The sequence below is a fragment of the Delphinus delphis genome, chromosome 14 (genome assembly GCF_949987515.2).
Source record: "Delphinus delphis chromosome 14, mDelDel1.2, whole genome shotgun sequence".
In the NCBI taxonomy this organism is placed as follows: Eukaryota; Metazoa; Chordata; class Mammalia; order Artiodactyla; family Delphinidae; genus Delphinus; species Delphinus delphis.
The window spans coordinates 7,134,809-7,154,772 of NC_082696.1; the positions used below are offsets into that span (position 1 = coordinate 7,134,809).

General features: G+C 47.6%; 1 protein-coding gene across 3 annotated transcripts in view; it reads left to right on the forward strand.

The window, feature by feature from the left end:
- The window catches only part of AGPAT4 (1-acylglycerol-3-phosphate O-acyltransferase 4), a 1,410,257-nt gene that overhangs the window by 1,225,477 nt on the left and 164,816 nt on the right, over positions 1–19,964 (forward strand). For all 3 annotated transcript variants that reach the window (XM_060029668.1, XM_060029671.1, XM_060029670.2), the window contains one exon: positions 349–432. In XM_060029668.1, the coding sequence (XP_059885651.1) occupies positions 349–432 (84 nt within the window). The remainder of the gene's footprint in view (positions 1–348; positions 433–19,964) is intronic.

The window sequence follows — 19,964 nt, forward strand, 5'->3', positions numbered from 1 at the left end:
TGTCTTGGGGACTTCCCTGGTGGCGCAGTGGTTAACAATCCGCCTGCCAATGCAGGGGACACGGGTTTGTACCCCGGTCCGGCAGGATCCCACGTGCCGCGGAGCGGCTGGGCCCGTGAGCCATGGCCGCTGAGCCTGCGCGTCTGGAGCCTGTGCTCCGCAGCGGGAGAGGCCACAACAGTGAGAGGCCACAGCAGTGAGAGGCCCGCGCACCGCAAAAAAAAAGTAATTTGGCACACACACCATCACCCAAGTAAGAGGCAGGGCTAGAATGAGCTTGGAAAAGAAAAACATGTGACCAGATGCAACCAGCAAGCCCCTCTCTAACCTGCATGTGTTCTCCTGCAGTTCGTCTTTTGCCGGGAGTGTAAGGAACCGTACCACGAAGGTGAATGCAGTGCCCTGTTCGAAGCCTCAGGAACAGTTACTCAGGTAGAGTACCCTCTTCCTTCCTCAAAGCAGGGCTCAGGCTATGGGGATGAGAGCTGTTTCCTGGAGACCATCGAAGGTTCCAATCTGAAAACATCAGGGCCAGCTTAGTAGCCTACAGCCATGGTGATGGGACTCTGGACTCCCCGCCATCAGTCCCTCCAGAACCACTTCCTTCCTCCGGGCGAGCTGTAGACTTCCCAGTGGCCATGTGTGGTGTGTTGGTACTTCCATGAGAGTTTTACCCCAGAGGTAAGTGGATTAGGGATAAGGTATCTTAGCATGATCAGAGGAGTCTTTAGAAAAGAGAGAAAACCACTCAGCAACCTCTCCATCAGGGAAATCAATACTAGCCTCACATTATTTTTTTTCAAAAGTGCCTTTGTTTGAACTCTTTGGTGAAAACTATCTCCATGAATGAAGTGGTAGAAGTATTGCAGTATTATACGATGCAAGGATATCATTGTTATTTTAGCAACATCGTTACCGAACTCAGGTCCAGCTGCTCACCGCTGGAAAATCAATACCCAAGAGGCAGTTGTTGGTAGAAAGGAAAATTGTTTTTAATCGGAAAGCCGGCTCTCTGGGTAGATGGTAGACTCGGTGTCCCCAGAAAACCATGTCTGGAGAGTCTGCTTGGCCATGAAAGTTTTTAAAGGGAAGTAATCTCAGCTAATCATTGAGATGGGGGGTTAGAGTCGTCACCCCCACCCCCCACCCCCCCACTGCATGCAGGCTTGTTGACTTCTTGTGATCTTTCTTTGGATGCTATCTTGTTCACACAGTCTGTTCACAGAGTTTGTTCAAGAGATTACTGAAAGGGAAGCTAGGGAAGAGATCGGGTCATCGGTTACGTATTCTTCATTTCTGCTTCTTTGATCCATGGAAAGAACCAACAGGTTAGGCAAGGTATTGTGTGATCAAAAGATTTGATAGGTGTGCTCGGGCCAGAGATGAGCAGAGCTTGGGGGCGCCTGGTTTAAAGGTAGTTACAATGTAGCTTTGCTAAATTGACGAGAAAAGGGGTTTCCTGCAAAGAGCTGCTTAAAATATCATGGACTGTGCTAAACTGTATTTCAGTCTTGATTAGGTAAAGAACATGTTTACTGAGCCTTACTCTCTGAAGTGCTCTATCAGGCTTAGGGAAATGCAAATATATTTTCTTTTATTTATTAATTATGATCAACCAAACCTTAGGGGAAAGGAGTAAAAACTTCAACACAGTTGATGAATTTGCTCATTATTTTTCTCCTGATAGAGATGTTAACAAGGGTATAGACACCAAATCTACCCAGATAAATCCTTTAGTCATTTTATTGACAGGAACCCCATAAATAGACAGAGAAGTTCCAGAACATTTTAATTTCACAGTTGAGAATTTTAAGTATCACGGAACGCTCTAAAATGAGAGCATAAAGAAGTGAATCCCTGTAAGGTATTCTGTGGATGTATTTACTCAGTATTAGCATAACTAAAGAAACATAATGAGTGAATTCAGGTCTTCTCAGCTGCTCCTAAAATACTGACCCTGAGCATTGAGAGATGTAGGGCTGAACTGCATTTCTATGCCACACGCTCTTCCTGTTGACTTATTGTAGCTCTGGGCACTCAGATGCAAGCTCTCTGGGTCCTGATGTCAGGAATAATAATGACCCTGAGACCCGCCCCCTTGCCTCAGGGCCAGAAGGGTTAGACCAGAACAAAGGCTGCTACTGTGGGAGATGGGTGTGATCCAGCAGTTTATACGCATATGTTCATATGACAATAGACCTGGACAAAGCCTTCCAAGAAGGGGTCCCCTAACATCTATTTACTTAAACACAGTAGCAGTAAGGTGAAGAAGAGTGTTGCTTAACCTAAAGCTGTCCAGCGCCTGACGCACTCAATAATCCCCTTCATTCTTCTTTCAAGAGGAACTAACCAACCTTGGTGTTAATGATTAAGGTAGCCCAAATTTAAAAAAAGAAAAGAAACTCAGAAATATGGGAGAAAGAGAGTTAGAGCTGGCCTTGAGTACAGATGACCAGTATCAAGGGGCCTGTGTCTGCACACACCATCAATCAGCAGGTGTTAAATCGAGCATTTCTACTGGCCAGACATCCTGCTAGACTCTCTGAAGAAATGTAGATAAGTACATTTATCTTCAGAGGGGAGCCACAGGGGAGACTTACAGGAAAATAGATAATGATCATAATATGCTAAAACAAAGTTTAGTGAATATAGCTTTGTACAGTGTTTCCCTAGGAAAGTCATGGAGGGTGGGTCAGTTTGTCAAGAAAACGGTGGGGTAGGGATGACAGGGAACATTCCAGCAGAGGGCACTGAATGGACAAAGGTACAGAGGCAAGATTCTCTCCAGCTACCCTGTGTTCTGTCCATCCCTACATCCCCAGGCTCAAGACAGTATCTGGTGCACAGACATTTAGTGGATGTTTGTTAAGTGATGGTGGTGTCGACTGAAGAAAAACACACAACCTAAAAGTTGTGAGTTAAGTTTATTTGAGGACCTTTCTGAGGACTCTAGCCGGGAGACAGCCTCTCAGCTATGAAGAGGTAATGGAGGAGCCAGGATATATAGGAGTTTGTGCTGAAAAAAAACAAACAACAACAACAAAAAAACATGTAGTCAAACATCAAAAGATTACTGCTAATCAAACAAAGCAGACCTCTCAAGTTAATGATTTTAGTGCTTTTCTATGTATGGGAAGCTACAAGAGTCCGGGCTCTGAAATTATTCCTTCGATATGCATCTTAACTACCTAGGGCCAGTATCCAGAACACAGAACGTTTCCTGATTTTCTGCGTCCTGAATTCCCCTCAAGGTCTACTGTGTGGGCAGCTGCAGTGGCCAGTGGCTTGATTTCGGGCAACATTTGCTCTTTGCTGGCATGGCAGGCAACACTCCCTTTCCACAGTGGCATCTATAAAGAAAAAGACATTCTTTCATTCATTCAATAGTATTAAACACCTGTAGTGGGTTAGGCTTGTTTCTAGGCTCTGGGGCTTAAGGCCCTGCTCTCATGGAGTTTATGTTACTTTCTTAGATGCCACAAGGCTTCTAATTGCACACACAATATGATAGGGATTCAGAGGAGGGCTCTTTAATTCAAGACAGGGTTATCCAAGAGAGAATTCAGGAAGAGACGGCCCTGCAACAAGACCTCTCTGAAATGAGCCTCCTTCCGGCCTAGAGCTCGGATAACTGCACCAGCCTCACAGTTCTCTTATTTGAAAACAAAGCGAATGGACCCGCCAAACTGGAAAAGTCTGCTGGTTCACTACTGCCTGAGAACAGAAGGCAACTGGCGTTTGGGGGTTTTGCTGCCATCTTTTCCTAAGTCTCTGATCCATTCAGGGTCCTCAGAAGAGACTGTAACTGAGGGGTCGTGGATGACCTACAGTGGTGGGGAAGGGTCGCAAGAACCAAAATCGATGTGGAGGGCCTAGGAGTCCAGCATGGGGGAACCATGACTGCGCCAGGCCTGAAGGGACAAGAGGAGGAAATGGTGTAACACGGGGACCAACCTCAAGAGCCGGAACCATGGAGGAGCTCTGACAGGAGGTGTAATCGTGGAGAGTCCAGCGTTGCCATAAGTAGACCCAAAGCCAGAGGGGAGTGAGGACCAACACCTTGACTTCTCCCACTCACCCTCTGGTCTCTTGCAAACGTCTCCCATTGGCCACACCCAACTGAAAGCCAGCCATAAGGGACCCAAGGGACACAGCCCACCGGATTCAGCCTTCCACTTCCTTCCTCACACAGAGCAGAGGAGAGAAAAGAACACAGAATAACCAGTATATCCTCTATGGACTGGTTTACCACGTCTCTGGTTTCCTCATTTCAACAAGAGCTACTCTTGGACACGGAGAAGGATGAACCCAACAAGCTATTTCATCAAACTAAAAGAGCCAATTCCGTTTGGCAAGAGAATGAAGGGTTTTTATTTTCATAGAGCCAGTTTATTTTCTGTTCCCTACATTTCTCCCAAACAGCAGTGATCTCCAAATGGATGACCTCTGCAATCCCACTTAACTGAAATATTTGAAAGGGTGGCACTCCACACACCTAACAGTAAAAATCTGATCGCAGCCTCCCTTCCTGGAACGGAAGGCTTCAGGTGCATCCTCGTGTCTGAATTTTGCTAAGACATCAAAATGCCCGCATTAGCCTTCTTCAAATTTCCTTTCAATTCAATTCATTTGTAAGGTTTTTCCTTTCAGCCGTCTGTGGCTACTCTCCACCGTTCTCGCTCTAAAGCTGAGCGGTTTCTGACATTATCCAGCCAGACAAGCCCATGTCTCCCAGGGCCCGATCAGGATTTTCCCAGAAGTTAAGCTGCTTGACCCTAATTTTAATGCATTTTTTGATTAATGCAACTTTTTTTTTAAAAAGCAAACTCAAAAATTGGTTTTAAATTGGTTTTAAAATATTGAACAAGCTTGCAGTTGAAACTGCTGGGGGTTTGGGGAATCAGTGACAGAAGATCAATCCGTCACGGGCTAATGAGAGTCCAGCCCCATTTGCTGCTTCTTGCTGGAGCCGGGTTGTTCTCCTGCACGTATTCCCCCTGGAGGCTTTCTAATAAGTAAACACTTGCTCTTGTAAACCACATAAATTGATTCATTCTCCCAGGGCTTCTAAGTAGTTGACATGACTCCTCCTATTCCACAAGAAGGCAACAGAGACCTCCAGAGTTTTCGTGCTGTTGTCCAGAACCACAAAGGAGATTATTCTCATTGGCTACACCTGATCAGAGTAGTTTGGGAACAGTGACTGCTCTCTCTGATGAATAAATCCGCAGCGTCTAACGGGAGTGTGCCACCCCTGCCTGCCTGGTGTCTGCTCGACCTCCAAGACCCAGATCGTAAGACAGGTCCTCCAGGAGGCCGCCTGCCCACCCCACTACCTCCTCCAAGCTCTCAGACTACGCCACATACCTCTGCTGTACATTCTTCACAGGGAAATGTTGTTTCCATATATCTTCACTAAAATTCTAAACTTTCTTAGTGCAAGGTTTGTACCTGTTTTGTCTTTATAACCCCCAGTGCCTAGCACGTAGGGACACTCATTAAATGTTAGTGACAGCTCCCGCTTTCCTCGCCATACATCCATCCTCACCGTGAGGCTGGGAGAGCATGCTACAGGAATGCGTGGGGAGGAGTAGATCAAGATGGTGACATGGGGGCTTCCCTGGTGGCGCAGTGGTTGAGAGTCCGCCTGCCGATGCAGGGACACGGGTTCATGCCCCGGTCCGGGAAGATCCCACATGCCGCGGAGCGGCTGGGCCCGTGAGCCATGGCTGCTGAGCCTGCGCGTCCGGAGCCTGTGCTCCGCAACGGGAGAGGCCACAACAGTGAGAGGCCCGCGTACCACAAAAAAAAAAGGAAAAAAAAAAATTGGACTAAATCTTCTCAAATCCTGCCACTACTTTATCAAATCAGTTTAGGTAATAATCTAAATCATTTGTTGTCACCTCAGCCATCTTCACAGCTTCTTCACCAGGAGTAAATTCTACCTCCAGAAACAACTTTATGGGAATTCCCTGGTGGTCCAGTGGTTAGGCCTCGGCGCTTTCACTGCCAGCCAGGGAACAAAGATCCTGCAAGCCGCACGGCCAAGAAGAAGAAAAGAAACAACTTTATTTGCTCATCCCTAAGAAGCAAGTTCTTATCCATAAAGTGTTATCATGAGACTGCAGCAAGTCAGTCACATCTTCAGGCTCCACTTCTAATTCTAGTTCTCTTGCTATTTCCACCACATCTGCAGTTATTTTCTTCACTGAAGTCTTGAACCCCTCAAAGTCACCCACGAGTATTGGAATCAAACTCCTGTTAATGTTGATATTTTGACCTCTTCCAATGAGTCATGAATGTTCTTCATGGCATCTGAAATGGTGAATCCTTTCCAGAGGTCTTCAATATGTTAGACCTGCGCGGTCTCCTAGGAGTTTCGACTCGCCCAGGAAACAACAAGAGTCGGAAGTCGATGCAAAACGCAAGAGGTTTATTGAAGGCCGGTGCACCGGGGTTCCTTGGTCCTCACGCAGGAGGTCGAAGAAGGAACCCTTTTGGGCGCGAATATGTCAGTTTTATAGGTTCCCACTTCCCCGTATGTAAATTATAGATTTGGTTGTGTTCTCCTGCTGATTGGTCCCGGCTTAGGCTCGGACCAGAGAGGGAACTTGTCCCCAGCTGCCTGATTGGTCTTTGACAGACACCTTTTTTACATTTTGTTATCTCCCTCCTTCTCCCCAGCTGCCTGATTGGTCTTTGACAGACACCTTTTTTACATTTTGTTATCTCCCTCCTTCTCGGAAGGGGGCCGGACATCCTGGAAATTCACCCATTGTCTAAGAAGCCCCTATTGTCTGGAGAGTTCTTAATCATTAGCTGGAACAATGTCCCTCGAGTCCCACAAATATACTTTGCCAAGATCCACCAGAGGAATCACTATCTATGGCAGGTATAGCCTTATGAAATGTATTTCTTAAATAATAAGAATTGAAAGTCAAAATGACTCTTTGATCCATGGACTGCAAGATGGGTGTTGTGTCAGCAGGCATGAAAACAGCATGAATCTCATTGTACTTCTCCATCAGAGCTCTTGGGTGACCAGGTGCATTGTCAGTGAGCAGTAATATCTTGAAAGGAACCTTTTTTTCTGAGCAGTAGGTCTCAACTATGGGCTTAAAATATTCAGTAAACTATGTTGTAAACAGATGTGCTGTCATCCGGGCTTTGTCGTTCTGTTTATAGAGCACAGGCAGAGTAGACTGAGCATAATTCTTAAGGGTCCCAGGATTTGGGGAACGGTAAACGAGCATTAGATTCAACTTAAAGTCGCCAGGTGCATTCGCCCCTAACAAGAAAGTCAGCCTGTCCTTTGACGCTTCGAAGCCAGGCATTGACTTCTAACTCTGAAAGTCCTAGATGGCATCTTCTTCCAAGATGAGACTATTTCATCTGCTGTTCAGCGTAGCATGAATTATCTCAGCTGGATCTTCTCGATAACTTGCTGCAGCGTCTCCATCAGCACTTTCTGCTTCACCTTGTGCTCTGATGTGATGGAGACGGCTTGTTTCCTTAACCCTCATGAGCCAACCTCTGCCAGCTTCAGACATTTCTTCTGCAGCTTCCTCACCTCTCTCAGCCTTCACAGAACTGAAGAGAGTCAGGGCCTTTCTCTGGATTGGGCTTTGGTTTAAGGGAATGTTGTGGCTGATTTGATCTGTCCAGACCCCTCAAACTTTCTTCATATCAGCAGTAAGGCTATTGCACTTTCTTATCGTTCATGTGTCCACTGGGGCAGCAGTTTAAATTTCCTTCAAGAGCTTTTCCTTTGCGTTCACAGCTTGACGAAACGTTTGGTGCAAGAGGCCTGGCTTTCAGCCTGTGTCGGCCTTGGACACGCCTTCCTCGCCGAGCTTAATCACTTCTAGCTTTTGATTTAAAGCGAGAGACTTACAACACTTCCTTTCATTTGAACACTTAGAGGACACTGTAGGGTTATTAATTGGCCTGATTTCAATATTGTTGTGTCTCAGGGAATAAGGAGGCCCAAGGAGAGGGGGAGAGACACAGGGGAGTGCCCGGTCTGTGGAGCAGTCAGAGCACACACAACATTTATCGCTTAAGTTGGAAGTCTTATATGGGCGCGGCTCATGGGGCCTCAGAAAAGTTACAATAGTAACATCAAAGGTCACTGATCACAGATCACCGTGATAAATACACTAATGATGGAAAAGTTTGAATTACTGTGGGACAAATGTGACAAAATGTGTGACAAATGTGACAAAATGTGACAAAAAGTGACACAAAGACACGAAGTGAGCCAATGCCATTGGGAAAGTGGCGCTGACAGACTTGCTTGAGGCACAGTTGCCACGAACCTTCAATCTGTAAAAAGCACAGTATCTGTGAAGTGCAACAAAGGGAAGCACAATACAATGAGGTATGCCTGTACGGCTATACGCTGTACAGCCACAGGGATCCAGAGATTAGCTGAGTGACTCCTCTACACCAGACAAAGGAGAAAATAGCCACCTTGAAACAGGAACCCCAACTCTCAACTTCTCCTAGAGGCGCAAAGGGTTTGGACCTCACATCTAGGGCCCCAGCTGTTAAGATTACCACCAGAAGGCCTGGCTCCCACAACAGCTAGCTCTGAAAACCAACAGGGTTTGTGTCCATGAGACCCATAAGACTGTAGCAAACAAAGAAGTGATTCTTAACAGACGCACAAGCACTCACCATGGCTATCCCCCCAGGGCTTAGCAGGGGCTACTCTTCATTGCTGTGGCTTCTCTTGTTGCGGAGCACGGGCTCTAGTCTAGGTAAACAGGCTTCAGTAGTTATGGCACGTGGGCTCAGTAGTTGTGGCTTGCGTACTTAGTTGCTCCTCGGCATGTGGGATCTTCCCGGACCAGGCGTCGAACCCGTGTTCCCTGCACTGGCAGGCGGATTCTTAACCACTGCGCCACCAGGGAAGTCCCTGTGTCAGTAATCTTTTGATTCATAAGAGAAAATAAGATTCCCACAATAAACCACTGTTCCCTCCTTCAGCCTCCTAAATTAGAAGAATAAAACCACCATTTTGCCCAGGGAAAGATAATCATAATTTACCCTTGTGTAGTACTTGGTTACAAAGCACTTTCAAATACACCATCACATGTCGAGCCTCATGACAACTTTTTGCAGTAGATTTAGATGACAGGCAAGGTAGGAGGAGGGAGAGTGACCTGCCAGGAGCCAGAGAGTTGATCATCACCAGATCAATAGTGCCTACTGGTGTCACTCTGCATTTTGAAAAAGGGAGACGTGCAGGTTAATGCTGGCTGTCCCAGGGTGGCAAACTTAAATGCTAACAGGCACCAGTAATATAAACAAGCCGAGTAGGCTGGATTAAGCTTACAGGCCTCTCAACGTTTTGAGTGTAAAGATACAGTACACTTCTCGTCTAACTGTCCTATTTCAACAGAGAGAACAACAGCAGAATAGCACATCAAAGCACTAGCCTGCAAGAACAGTTACACACGGACCGCGATGGAGTCTGTGCCAGGCCAGGGTGCGCATAGCTTGTCAGTGCCACACGGCTGCGCCCCTCAGGTCAGTTGTTACCAGGCAGAGATGAGGGACCCATGTCACCAGATCTCCCCAACTGATTTTTTAAGGTTTGAGTAGCTTGAAATCCATGTGTTTATGTTAAATATCCTTATTTTTAAAGGTCAAGAACTAACTTAAAAAAAAATGTAAACATCTGTCCATAGGTGGAATTGTGTCTGCAGACTCTGTGTTCCATGACTTTGAACCTTATTTCTGCTAAGTCTGAATTTCTTATAATCAATTAAAAGAAGGAAAATAGAGAGATTCAGTAAACATTTATGTACCTACTACGCACCGTGCACAGTACTCGGTATTTTGGATACAGCATTAAACACAGACCAGCCTCTGATCTCATGAGGTTGATAACCTAGTGACATAGAAAAACATCTTAACAAGTAATTAAAATATTTACGTGCCAGCAGCCACAAAAGGGGACGCTCAGGAAGCTATGACATCCAGGCTTCTAAGAGATTTAAAGAACTGTTCACAGGAAGAAATGAAATCTAACGCCTAAAAAATGAACTGTCCAGGCAAGGATGGCACGAAGGGCGCTTTAGGCAGAGGGACAAGATGTGCAGAGTTCTAGAGATGAGAGAGAATGGCATACTCAGAGAAACGAGGGAAGCTCAGTGTGACTGTTGTATAAGTGTTGGTGGCGGTAGCCATAGTAGGCAGCGCTCAGCAAATAAAGTCTTATGAGTCAGGTTACGGAGGTTAGAGTTAAGGGCAGTGAGAAGGCATTAAAGGATTTTAATGAGATTGACATCATCAGATTGATGTTTTTGAAAGATCACCAGCTGTCATAGGAAAAACAGGAGGGAATCGTAATAGGTCGTGTTTTTAGGAAGCCAACCCTGAGACCCTTGAGGTTTGAGTGGAGGTACGGGAGGGCGCTTTGGGGACTAGCTCTGTGCAGGGTGACGGCAAAGGGAGGGGGTGAGCTGCGGTACAGCTGCAGCAGGGGCCTCAGCCAGTCCTGTAAGGAGCTCTGGGGCTAGCATGGTCCTTCAGATTTGCTCTGCATCAAGGGGGGCAGGAGGGCAGGAGTTTACACCCCCTCACATAGACCAGTCTTTGGCTGTGAGCTCCCCCGACCCAGGAGGGAGCAGGACCTTGGGGGAAGAAGCCGCCTGCTTCAGCTGAGGGCAATCCCTGGATAGAGACTTAGCCGAGAGCTGTGTGTTGCCAACATACCCAGCGGCCGGGGAAATAGTTGCTCTGGCCAGTTTCACAGCACTCACTAAAGTCCGCCCCTTGCACTGCTGAGAGAATGAGGAAGAGACCACGGAGGTTTGCAAGAGGGAAGTAAGCGGGCTGAACGACAGCTCACACCCCTGCAGCTGGGCTGCGGGTTGTGACTGTTTCGCCCTCACCCTCAGGCAAGCACCTCTAGGTTATCCCTGATGGGTCCAAACCCCTGCCTACCTGCCCTTCTAAAGCCATGACTACTGAGCGTGACCATTTGCTATCCAGATTGGGCAGGAGAGCACCAAGGGATGCCACCGTGAATCACCTGGGTGCCAACCGTATTCCTCCTCCCTCCATTCCATAGCTGCAGCCCTACCTTTTCCTAATGGTCACTTATCCCTGCCAGAAAGGTGACTCCTTTCCTTGCCTGCCAGTCTCTGGGTAAACACATAAGGTGACCAAATGGCAGCTGTAGCTTGAAGTTTCATAGAATTCTTGGTGTGTTCCCTGGTAGAAGCATCTTCCCTGTGGAAACCAGAGCCTCTGTATCTGCAAGGCTCCAAGTTGCCCAGGTAGAGCACAGATTCCCAGGTGGGTCACTGAGAGTAATAATAAGTGGGGCTTACATTCCTACTCCCACCATCGTATTCTACCTGTTGGAGACACGGTATCGTACTGTGTTTTTTAGAGTGTAAATCTCATCTTGAAGAATAGCACCTCAGGGTGGGAGGGAGACGCAAGAGGGAGAAGATATGAGGATATACGATTCACTTTATTATACAGAAGAAACTAAGACACCATTGTAAAGCAATTATACTCCAATAATGTTAAAAAATAATAATAATAAACTTTTTAAAAATAAAAGAATAGCACCTCATCTCCACTTACTGCTGGACATGTAGGGGCTCCAGCTGCATCCTGAAAGGCAGGCCGATCACTAGGTCAGATCAGCAGCTTCTGGGTGATAGGATATGTGACAGGACCAGTGTGCACTATGGTCACGTGCCCTCTGTGACACGCCCTTTGCTAGAAAGTGGGTTTCCTTAGTCCAGTGTGATGTTATACAAGATCCCGTAAGCCTTCAGATGGTGGTTCTGTCTGAGGCTCTGTTGTCAAGAAAGGCAAACCCATACCTAGAATAGGAGTCAGTTCCTGTCAAGATGGAATTTTTACCTCTCCCGGTAAAAATATAATCAACTTGACATGAGCAGGCAGATCGTCCTCCCTGAAGGATGTGCCGTACTAGGGACCTAATGTTGCCGGCACGTTGGACATTGGCAGTGGCAGTAGCTACCTCAGACTTGGCAAGTGAAAGCCGAAGCTATAGGATGCGAGCAGAGCTGCCATCTTGCCCCCGTGATTGCTCCGTTCAGGAGCCCATTGACGAGCACTGGTGTGGCTGGCTGACGTCAACTGGCTGGACCATTCTACTTACTCGTTGAAGGCCCCTTTCTGTGGCCGATGCTCTCCTGTGGGCGTTAATATGTTGTGTATTTCATGCCCACTCTCACAATTCTATCCACGTGCCTTTTATGCAGACCTTGTGCCTTTTATGCAGACTTCCTTGTCTTCTTTGTCCTCATCCTGGATGCGCCACCTTCCTCTCGTGAAGGATTGCAGCTGACGCTCCAGCTGCGTGGGGCTCAGGAGCATGCTGGGAGCTTTTTCCAAACAGCGCCGCTCAGGACTCTAGACATTGCCATTGTGATTCTCTTACTGGCTTGCAATAAACTCCACGCGACATCTTTTCCCACCACACACACCCTGAATACCGTGGGGTCTGCCTATTTGTATGGCCCCAGAGACAGGACTGCTTGCACTGGAGCCAACCCAGGGCACAGCCCTTCGCAGCTCTGACACCACTCAAAGCTTCCAGGGCTCGTGTCCCACAGGGAATGGCCTCTTCTCTGGCAGCCAGCTGGCAAGTGTTCAACTCTGTCCCCTGCCCCATCGTATGGTCTGCGTCCTAGGACCACTACTGGTACCAGCTGTCGTAGGTCACGTTCCCAGGGAAACCGCCTCTGAGTCTGGCAGACAGGGGGTGTCTGTGGGCGTGCTTTCAGGAATGACACCTTAGGAAGAGAGGGAAGCAGGACAGAGCGGAGGGAGAAGCTGAAGCGATGCCGTTACAACGGGAGATGAGGGGAGCTAGAGGCGGGCCGGCTCTTGAGAGCTGTCTCACCCTGCGTGCGGGGCTGGAGGCCGAACTTTAGCCCCCGTCCATCCATACGTCAGCTGGTCATTGGGTGTGCGTTGTCCCCACCTCCACAAGGAATGAGGCAGTGCTTTGACTTAGGGAAAGTCCTGTGTAGCATCTCAGCAGAGATGCAGCTAAAATTGCCCGCAGCTGGGGAAATCAGTACCCAAGGTGGGGCAGGGCTGCGGTGCAGCTAAGGATCACCAGCAGAGTCAAGACGAGAGACTCATCGGGGTGCTGACAAGGGCAGCGGGGATACAGAGGGGTGGTGGGTCTGAGGCAGGATCCAGACCTTGGCAATGAATTAGAGGACAGGATGAGAGCAGTAATGAGTTAATGTCAATGCTCAAATTTCCACCTTGGGTGAACTTGGGTGGGTAACAGTGCCATTCACTGGGAGAGGAAACACAGGGACAGAAGCAAGGTGCTCCGGGAGAGATGACGAGTTCACTCTGGACATCTCAGCAGAGGTGCTCAGCGGGTAAAGGAGTAGATGCGTAGACCACCTCAGAGGGAAGCCTTGGCTGATAAAGACACCGATTAATCATCTCCAATTGATCGCCCCTCACCCAGGACCCCTACCTCAACCTCCCCGGTTCTACCACTGGAGGCTGAGGGACGTGCCTGCCCTGGAGAAGGAGAGCAAAGCAGCGATGGCCCAGGAGGACTGGATTCCTGGGTGTGTTGGCTGACTCACTGCAGACTTATCTCCTGGCCATTTACTGCTGTTCACACAGGTGCAGCCCCAGAATCGGGAGACGGGGGGAATTTATTATCCCCAGAGGTCTAGGTCCACAGTTACTTGGGAGTGTAGCTCCTGAATCGCCTGTTGGTTTAGGTAATGCGGCTTTATCAGTGCACTTCGCTCAGATCCTTGACCCTGGATGTGTAGGGTGGCAGACGTGCAGACACGTAGTGACGGTGCTAGAGCCCAGGAAACGCAGGCGCATCGTCCGCCTGTCGTCCAATAGGAAGGAGGAGAACGGGTGCAGAAGACAACACCGGAGCTTCTGTAGTGCCTTCCCCAAGCATTTGGTCTGTTGGCCCCGGGGGAGCAGAAATGGCCCTGGGCTACTGCTCAGGACAGGCAATGATCTCCTCCACTTCCGGGCAAGTTTCTCAATTCTTACAGCGTTTTTCCTCACCTGCCACACTGGGCCAGTAAGGTCTACAAACAATGGAAAGAGAATGTATGTGAAGGATTTTATGCCTTGTGAAGTACTACAGAATGGTACAGCTTTGAGGTTTGGGTATTTTAAGGCTGAATGCTAAAAATGTCAGGCACTAGAGAGAGAAAATGAAAGACAACATTGAAAAACAAACAGGCACACTTTAGCGTGTGGACACACACACTCACACACACACACATACACACACACAAACATTCACACACAGTCACACAAACACATACACACTCTCACACTCACACTCACATACACACACATACACAACACAAACACATTCACACACATTCACACACTCATACACACTCTCACACTCACAAACACATTCACACACAGTCACACAAACACATACACACTCTCACACTCACACTCACATACACACACATACACAACACAAACACATTCACACACATTCACACACTCATACACACTCTCACACTCACAAACACATTCACACACAGTCACACAAACACATACACACACTCACTCTCACACACACACACTCTCACTCATTCACACATCAAACTCTTACCACGCAGGCCCAGGGCTCCGTCTCTCCGACAGCCCCTCCTGTCCTCCAGCAGTTGTTCTCTTCTCTGGGGCCATCAGTGGAGAGAGAGAAACTGGGCTGCCCGCAGCGCTGCCTGGGGCTTCAGCCTCTCTCCCTTGGGGGTTTCTAGACGCCTCCCCAGCCCCAGGAGTTCCACGCAGCCTGGTGTCCACACTGAAGGACACGATCTCCCCGGTCCCAGCCGGAGCTCAGCCCTCCTCGTAGACACCAGGCCAGAGTCCCCGCCTCGGCTGCTTCCCCGCGTGGGGAGCCTACGTGGAGCTGCCCCGAGCCCTCTGGATCCACGCGGGTTTAGGAGTCCTGGCCGGCTCGCTAGAGGAGGCCTGAAAGCACAGCCCTCACCTGAACCCGCTTGTCTAGACCCTGCGCCCCAGACTCAGGAGCAGCTGTTGGAACAATGCCATCACGTGGAAAGTATTTTTACAGAAACGTGTTACCACACACATATACCCCCCACACACACACCACACAATATATTCAACACACATATATCGCATACACACACATATGTGGTATATCTGCATGTTTATACGCAACACAGACCACACACCCATGCCCCATACACACCCCACCCCACATAAACACCACACACACACAACACATACGTACCTCACACACCAAACACACACACCTCACATACACACTCACCATACGCATCACAGATACCCACTCACCACAGACGCACACACACCGGGGACTGTTTCATCTCCCCCCGAAGGAGACATGCCCTGGAGATTCCCTGCATTTCCTCCTCGAGCAGGAAGAGGGGAAATACCTGCAGAGCTCCTCTCAGCCACCAGATGGCGCTAAATCCTTAGGGGAAATCATATATTTTTAAAGAAATGGTGGCCACAAGTGAAGTGACCTGGGGAAAAAGGAGTGTTCACTGCTTTCAGTTGACAGCAGGGGCGGGAGACTCAAGACAGGCGCAGCATCTCTGAGTGAAGTACAGACTTGAAAAACTAAGAGCTGGATCCTGCCTTCAATGAATCCTTTATTCACTGATTGATTCAAAATGCGGGGGGGGAATATATGTATTTATATATTGCCATCTGCAGGACAGGAGGGCTTGTAGACCAATTGTGGGGAAAATAATTCATCTGCTCTCCCTGATCACCTCTTATCAAATGAAGCAGTTGCCGAACACATGCGTGAAGGGTCAGCACATTTTAATTTATTGCTGTTGCTTTCCAAGTTTACCTTTAATTTCTTTCAGCCAGAACTCAGTGTACATCTCTTATATGATCATCCCTATCCTATGAGGAATCCGTGGTCAGGCAGGACGGTTTTGAAGTCAGACTGATCTGGTGTTGAAAATGAGTCTCGGCCGTGACTAGCTGTAATGGTTGATTTTTGTGTGTCAGCTTGGTTAAGCTACGTTGCACGTTTTTTTTTGTCAAACACTAGTCTCCGTGCTGCTGGGATGGTATTCTGTAGATGTGGTCAACACCTACCATCAGTTAGCTGACTTTAAGTAAAGGAGATGACCTGTGATGTAGGTGGGCCTCACCTAATCACTTGAAGGCCTTAAGAGCAAAGACTGAGATTTCCCAGATGAGAAGGAATTCAGCCTCCTGGCTGTAACATAGACACTCCACCTGTGTCTCCAGCCTGCCCTACAGATTTTGAACTTGCCAGTTCCCACGATCCCATGAGCCAATTCCTTAAAGTAAATCCACATATTTTATACATACATATGTATCCTACTGGTTCTGTCTCTCTAGAGAACCCTAACTGATACATGAACAGTGGTCATCATTAAGTGAATTATGTAACCTCTCCAAGCCTTGCTTTCTTCATCTGTAATATGATGTTGTAAATTCAAAAGGATTTAATGAACAATGCATGCATTACGCCTAGTGTGGAGCCTGTGTGCAGTGTTTACAGTGTGCAGTACACAAGGTGGTTCTTTCCTCATCCATCCTCATTCCAGCACACACACACCCCACACGATTACATCAGGCTGCAGAGATTCGACGTCCACATTCGAGACAACGTGTGCTCTAGCACACACACACAATCCCTTGTATCTGTGTTGACTGCACTGTATGCAGATGTTCTGCTACTTCTCACAAGGTAGTCCACAGACCAGCTGCTTGGGCATCACCCAGGAACATGTCAAGACCTACTGATCCAGAAACTGGGAGGAGGCTGTTGGCGAGCTCGGGGGGCGGGGTGCGGTGGGGTGGGGTGGGAGAGATCTACAGCAATTTGTGTTTGAACAAGGCCTCCAGGTGGTACTAATGCAAGCCACAGGCTAAGAACCACTGTTCTGCTAACTTGTAAGCGCTACAAGGCAGGTTTTTTTCGTTGGTTGTTTGTTGATCATCTCTTTTGTTTGCATAGCCCTGGTACCTAGAACAGTGCCTGGCACATCACAGGCGTCCAGCACATATTTGCTGAATGAAGGGATTTCTGTGCCAGCTCTAGCAAAGAATAACAGTCAGCTTTGTACCAGAGTATCTACACTTTACACAAAGGACAAGCTTGTTCTCTGCTCTGGCTTCCTCTGTGCATTAGTGATGCTTCCACATTCAGAATCCTTTCTACATTGATAATTTTAGTCATTACCGACCTGAGCAAGCCATGAACTAGCGATCTCCATCATCCAGGATACAACTTAGCTTATCTTCCTCGCTCAAGTGCAGTTTTTCCCATTTGTCAATGTGTGATAATAGCTGAACACAAAGAACTTTAAAATTCCCATTAAATGATACCTATTAATAATCTATTTTTAACATCTTTATTGGAGTATAATTGCTTTACAATGGTGTTTTAGTTTCTGCTTTATAACAAAGTGAATCAGTTATACATATACATATGTTCCCATAGCTCTTCCCTCTTGCGTCTCCCTCCCTCCCACCCTCCCTATCCCACCCCCTAGGCGGTCACAAAGCACCGAGCTGATCTCCCTGTGCTATGCGGCTGCTTCCCACTAGCTATCTATTTTACGTTTGGTAGTGTATATATGTCCTATTAATAATCTTAATATTTATGTTGTCCCATTTCCCCATCAATCTTAAAATATGCTAATAGACGTTATTTATTTACTTTCCTTCCTCTCTGCGAAGCAGTCGAGGTCCCGCGGGGCAGGGCTATATAAGGTCTAAGTGGCGATCCAAGTGGTGCTTGGTACCACCCATTGCACTAAGAACAGAAATCACCACTGTTAATGCCATCATCAACTATATTCTTCCAAACTGAATTTGAGAGCGTGGCCCGGGAAGTTGGGAACTTAGTGCAGAGAGTGCAGCCCCGGCCAGACGCTCCGTCACATCCTAGCACTTAAGTGATTTCTTTCTAAATACACATAGAGATAAAGATATACAGAGTAGTTATTTCTGGTATATGTTTATTATATAAATTAATACTATATAAATACATATACTCCCCCGAAAAGAGAGAGTAATAATAGTTCCAAGAATCTTCGGGCCTGAAAGGGGAATGCGGTGGTCCGACTCACCAGCAGGGGGCGCGCTGCTCACAAGCAGGGGTCTTGGACCAGAACACCTGACCGTGCTGTGACTCTGGGGAAGTTGGGACCCGCTACTTTCTGTGGAGGTGGGAGTTTTCAGTAAGGATGTGGCAAGTGAGTGCTGTCTGGGCATGCAATTTTGATGATAAAGGTGAACATTTCAAAGTCGGCATTCACCTGAAAGCATTCACAATCTGAATTAAGCCAGCTGTTTTCAGGGATTCATGGCAATCTGATCCTTTTTGGAAAATAGATTTAAAGTGACTTTTAGAATTAGGATATACTTGTCTGATTATTAACTAAACAGATATCACAAATAAGCTTCCTAAAGCAGGAAAGATGACATGAATGTGAACAGTCTCTCAAGTTGTTCTAACTTGCATACGTATTAACAGGGTCTCCTAGGCACAAATTTTAAAGCCTCTGTGGGGGCGCTTTGCTTTGGTTTACCTGTGTTTTTTAAAGGAGACGTCAGCAGTCTTTTCGGTTTATACAAACTCCTACAATCTGATAGTCTCATCTCTATAAATGCAAGGTGAGGACAATTATGACAAGATAATGGTTATGATCATAGAAAAGACGAACTTGGCATTCACGGGGCACAAGGCTATTTGCTAAGCGCTTGTATTCTTGACTCGCGACCACCCTTGTGAGGTGTGGACTGTATTCGTCACACATGCAGATGAGAAGGGGCTGAGGCTCGGTGTCTGTCCACGGTTACCCAGCAAGTAAAGAAGGATGCTGGCATTTGAACCCAGGCACTGATGACTCCAAAGCCCTGCTCTGAACCACTTCCCATGACACGGACACCTCTAAGTGTTCACTTAACAATGATCACCTTATAAACAAAACCCATGGTCCCTTCTTGAGCCACAGACTGTCTGTCACGCCAATACTTGACCTCGCTGAGGCAATTTTGAAGGTATATAGGAGACTGTAGGAAATTGCTATTTTTAGCCATCAACTATGTAAGAAGAGAGACTTGTCCCATTCCACCCACACCGCATCCCGCCCCCTCCCCTGCAATCGCACTCACACACGTTCCTCCTCACGAAGGGTGAACAGAAAGCAGGCACAAAGGTCTGTGCAATTAACCTAAGTGTCACACTGCCCTATATGAGCCACAGTTAATCACAGGTAGGACGATAATGCTGAGTGACAACCACCTTCACCTCCTGGCAGCACAATGACAACCCACTGCTTCACAGCTTGATGACTAAAGGCGTAAGAGAGGGTGAGTTTATCCAACTAAACATGCTTTCCAGGCCCAAGTGAGATGGCTCCCAAGCCTCCCTGCGCCCCACAAGCCCCCAGGGCGTTTTTAAGGATTCACATTTCTGGACCCCATTCCAGACCTACTGAATCCGAATCTCCAGGTGTGAGCACAGGCAGAGGTGTGCGTGTGTTTTCTAAATCCCTGGGTGATCCTGTAGCAGTGGGCATCCGGCCTCTGTTCGCGATCATTCCAGAAGGATTTGAATATCAGTATCAAGGATACTCATAAAAGATGCTAAACAGACATCTCAGCAGAAGAGACTTGATGACAACCCTTTTCCCCAGGGATTGATAGTCGAAGGTCTAACACAGTCATCTGGGCACATGAGGGTGATCCAGAGCTGTGTTTCTTGGTTCCCCACGTCAGTTAGGCCAGCAGCAGTAGAGGTGGGTCTCTGGCTGTCCTTCCACGTGGATCGAAGTGGGAGATGCGGAAGAAACAAGAATAATGTTGATGCGGGCAGAGGCCTCCTGAGAGGTTTTGGGCTCTCTCCGTGGCTCTGTTCTACCAAGGAGGAAGGAAGCCCACAGTGTTAGGGGCAG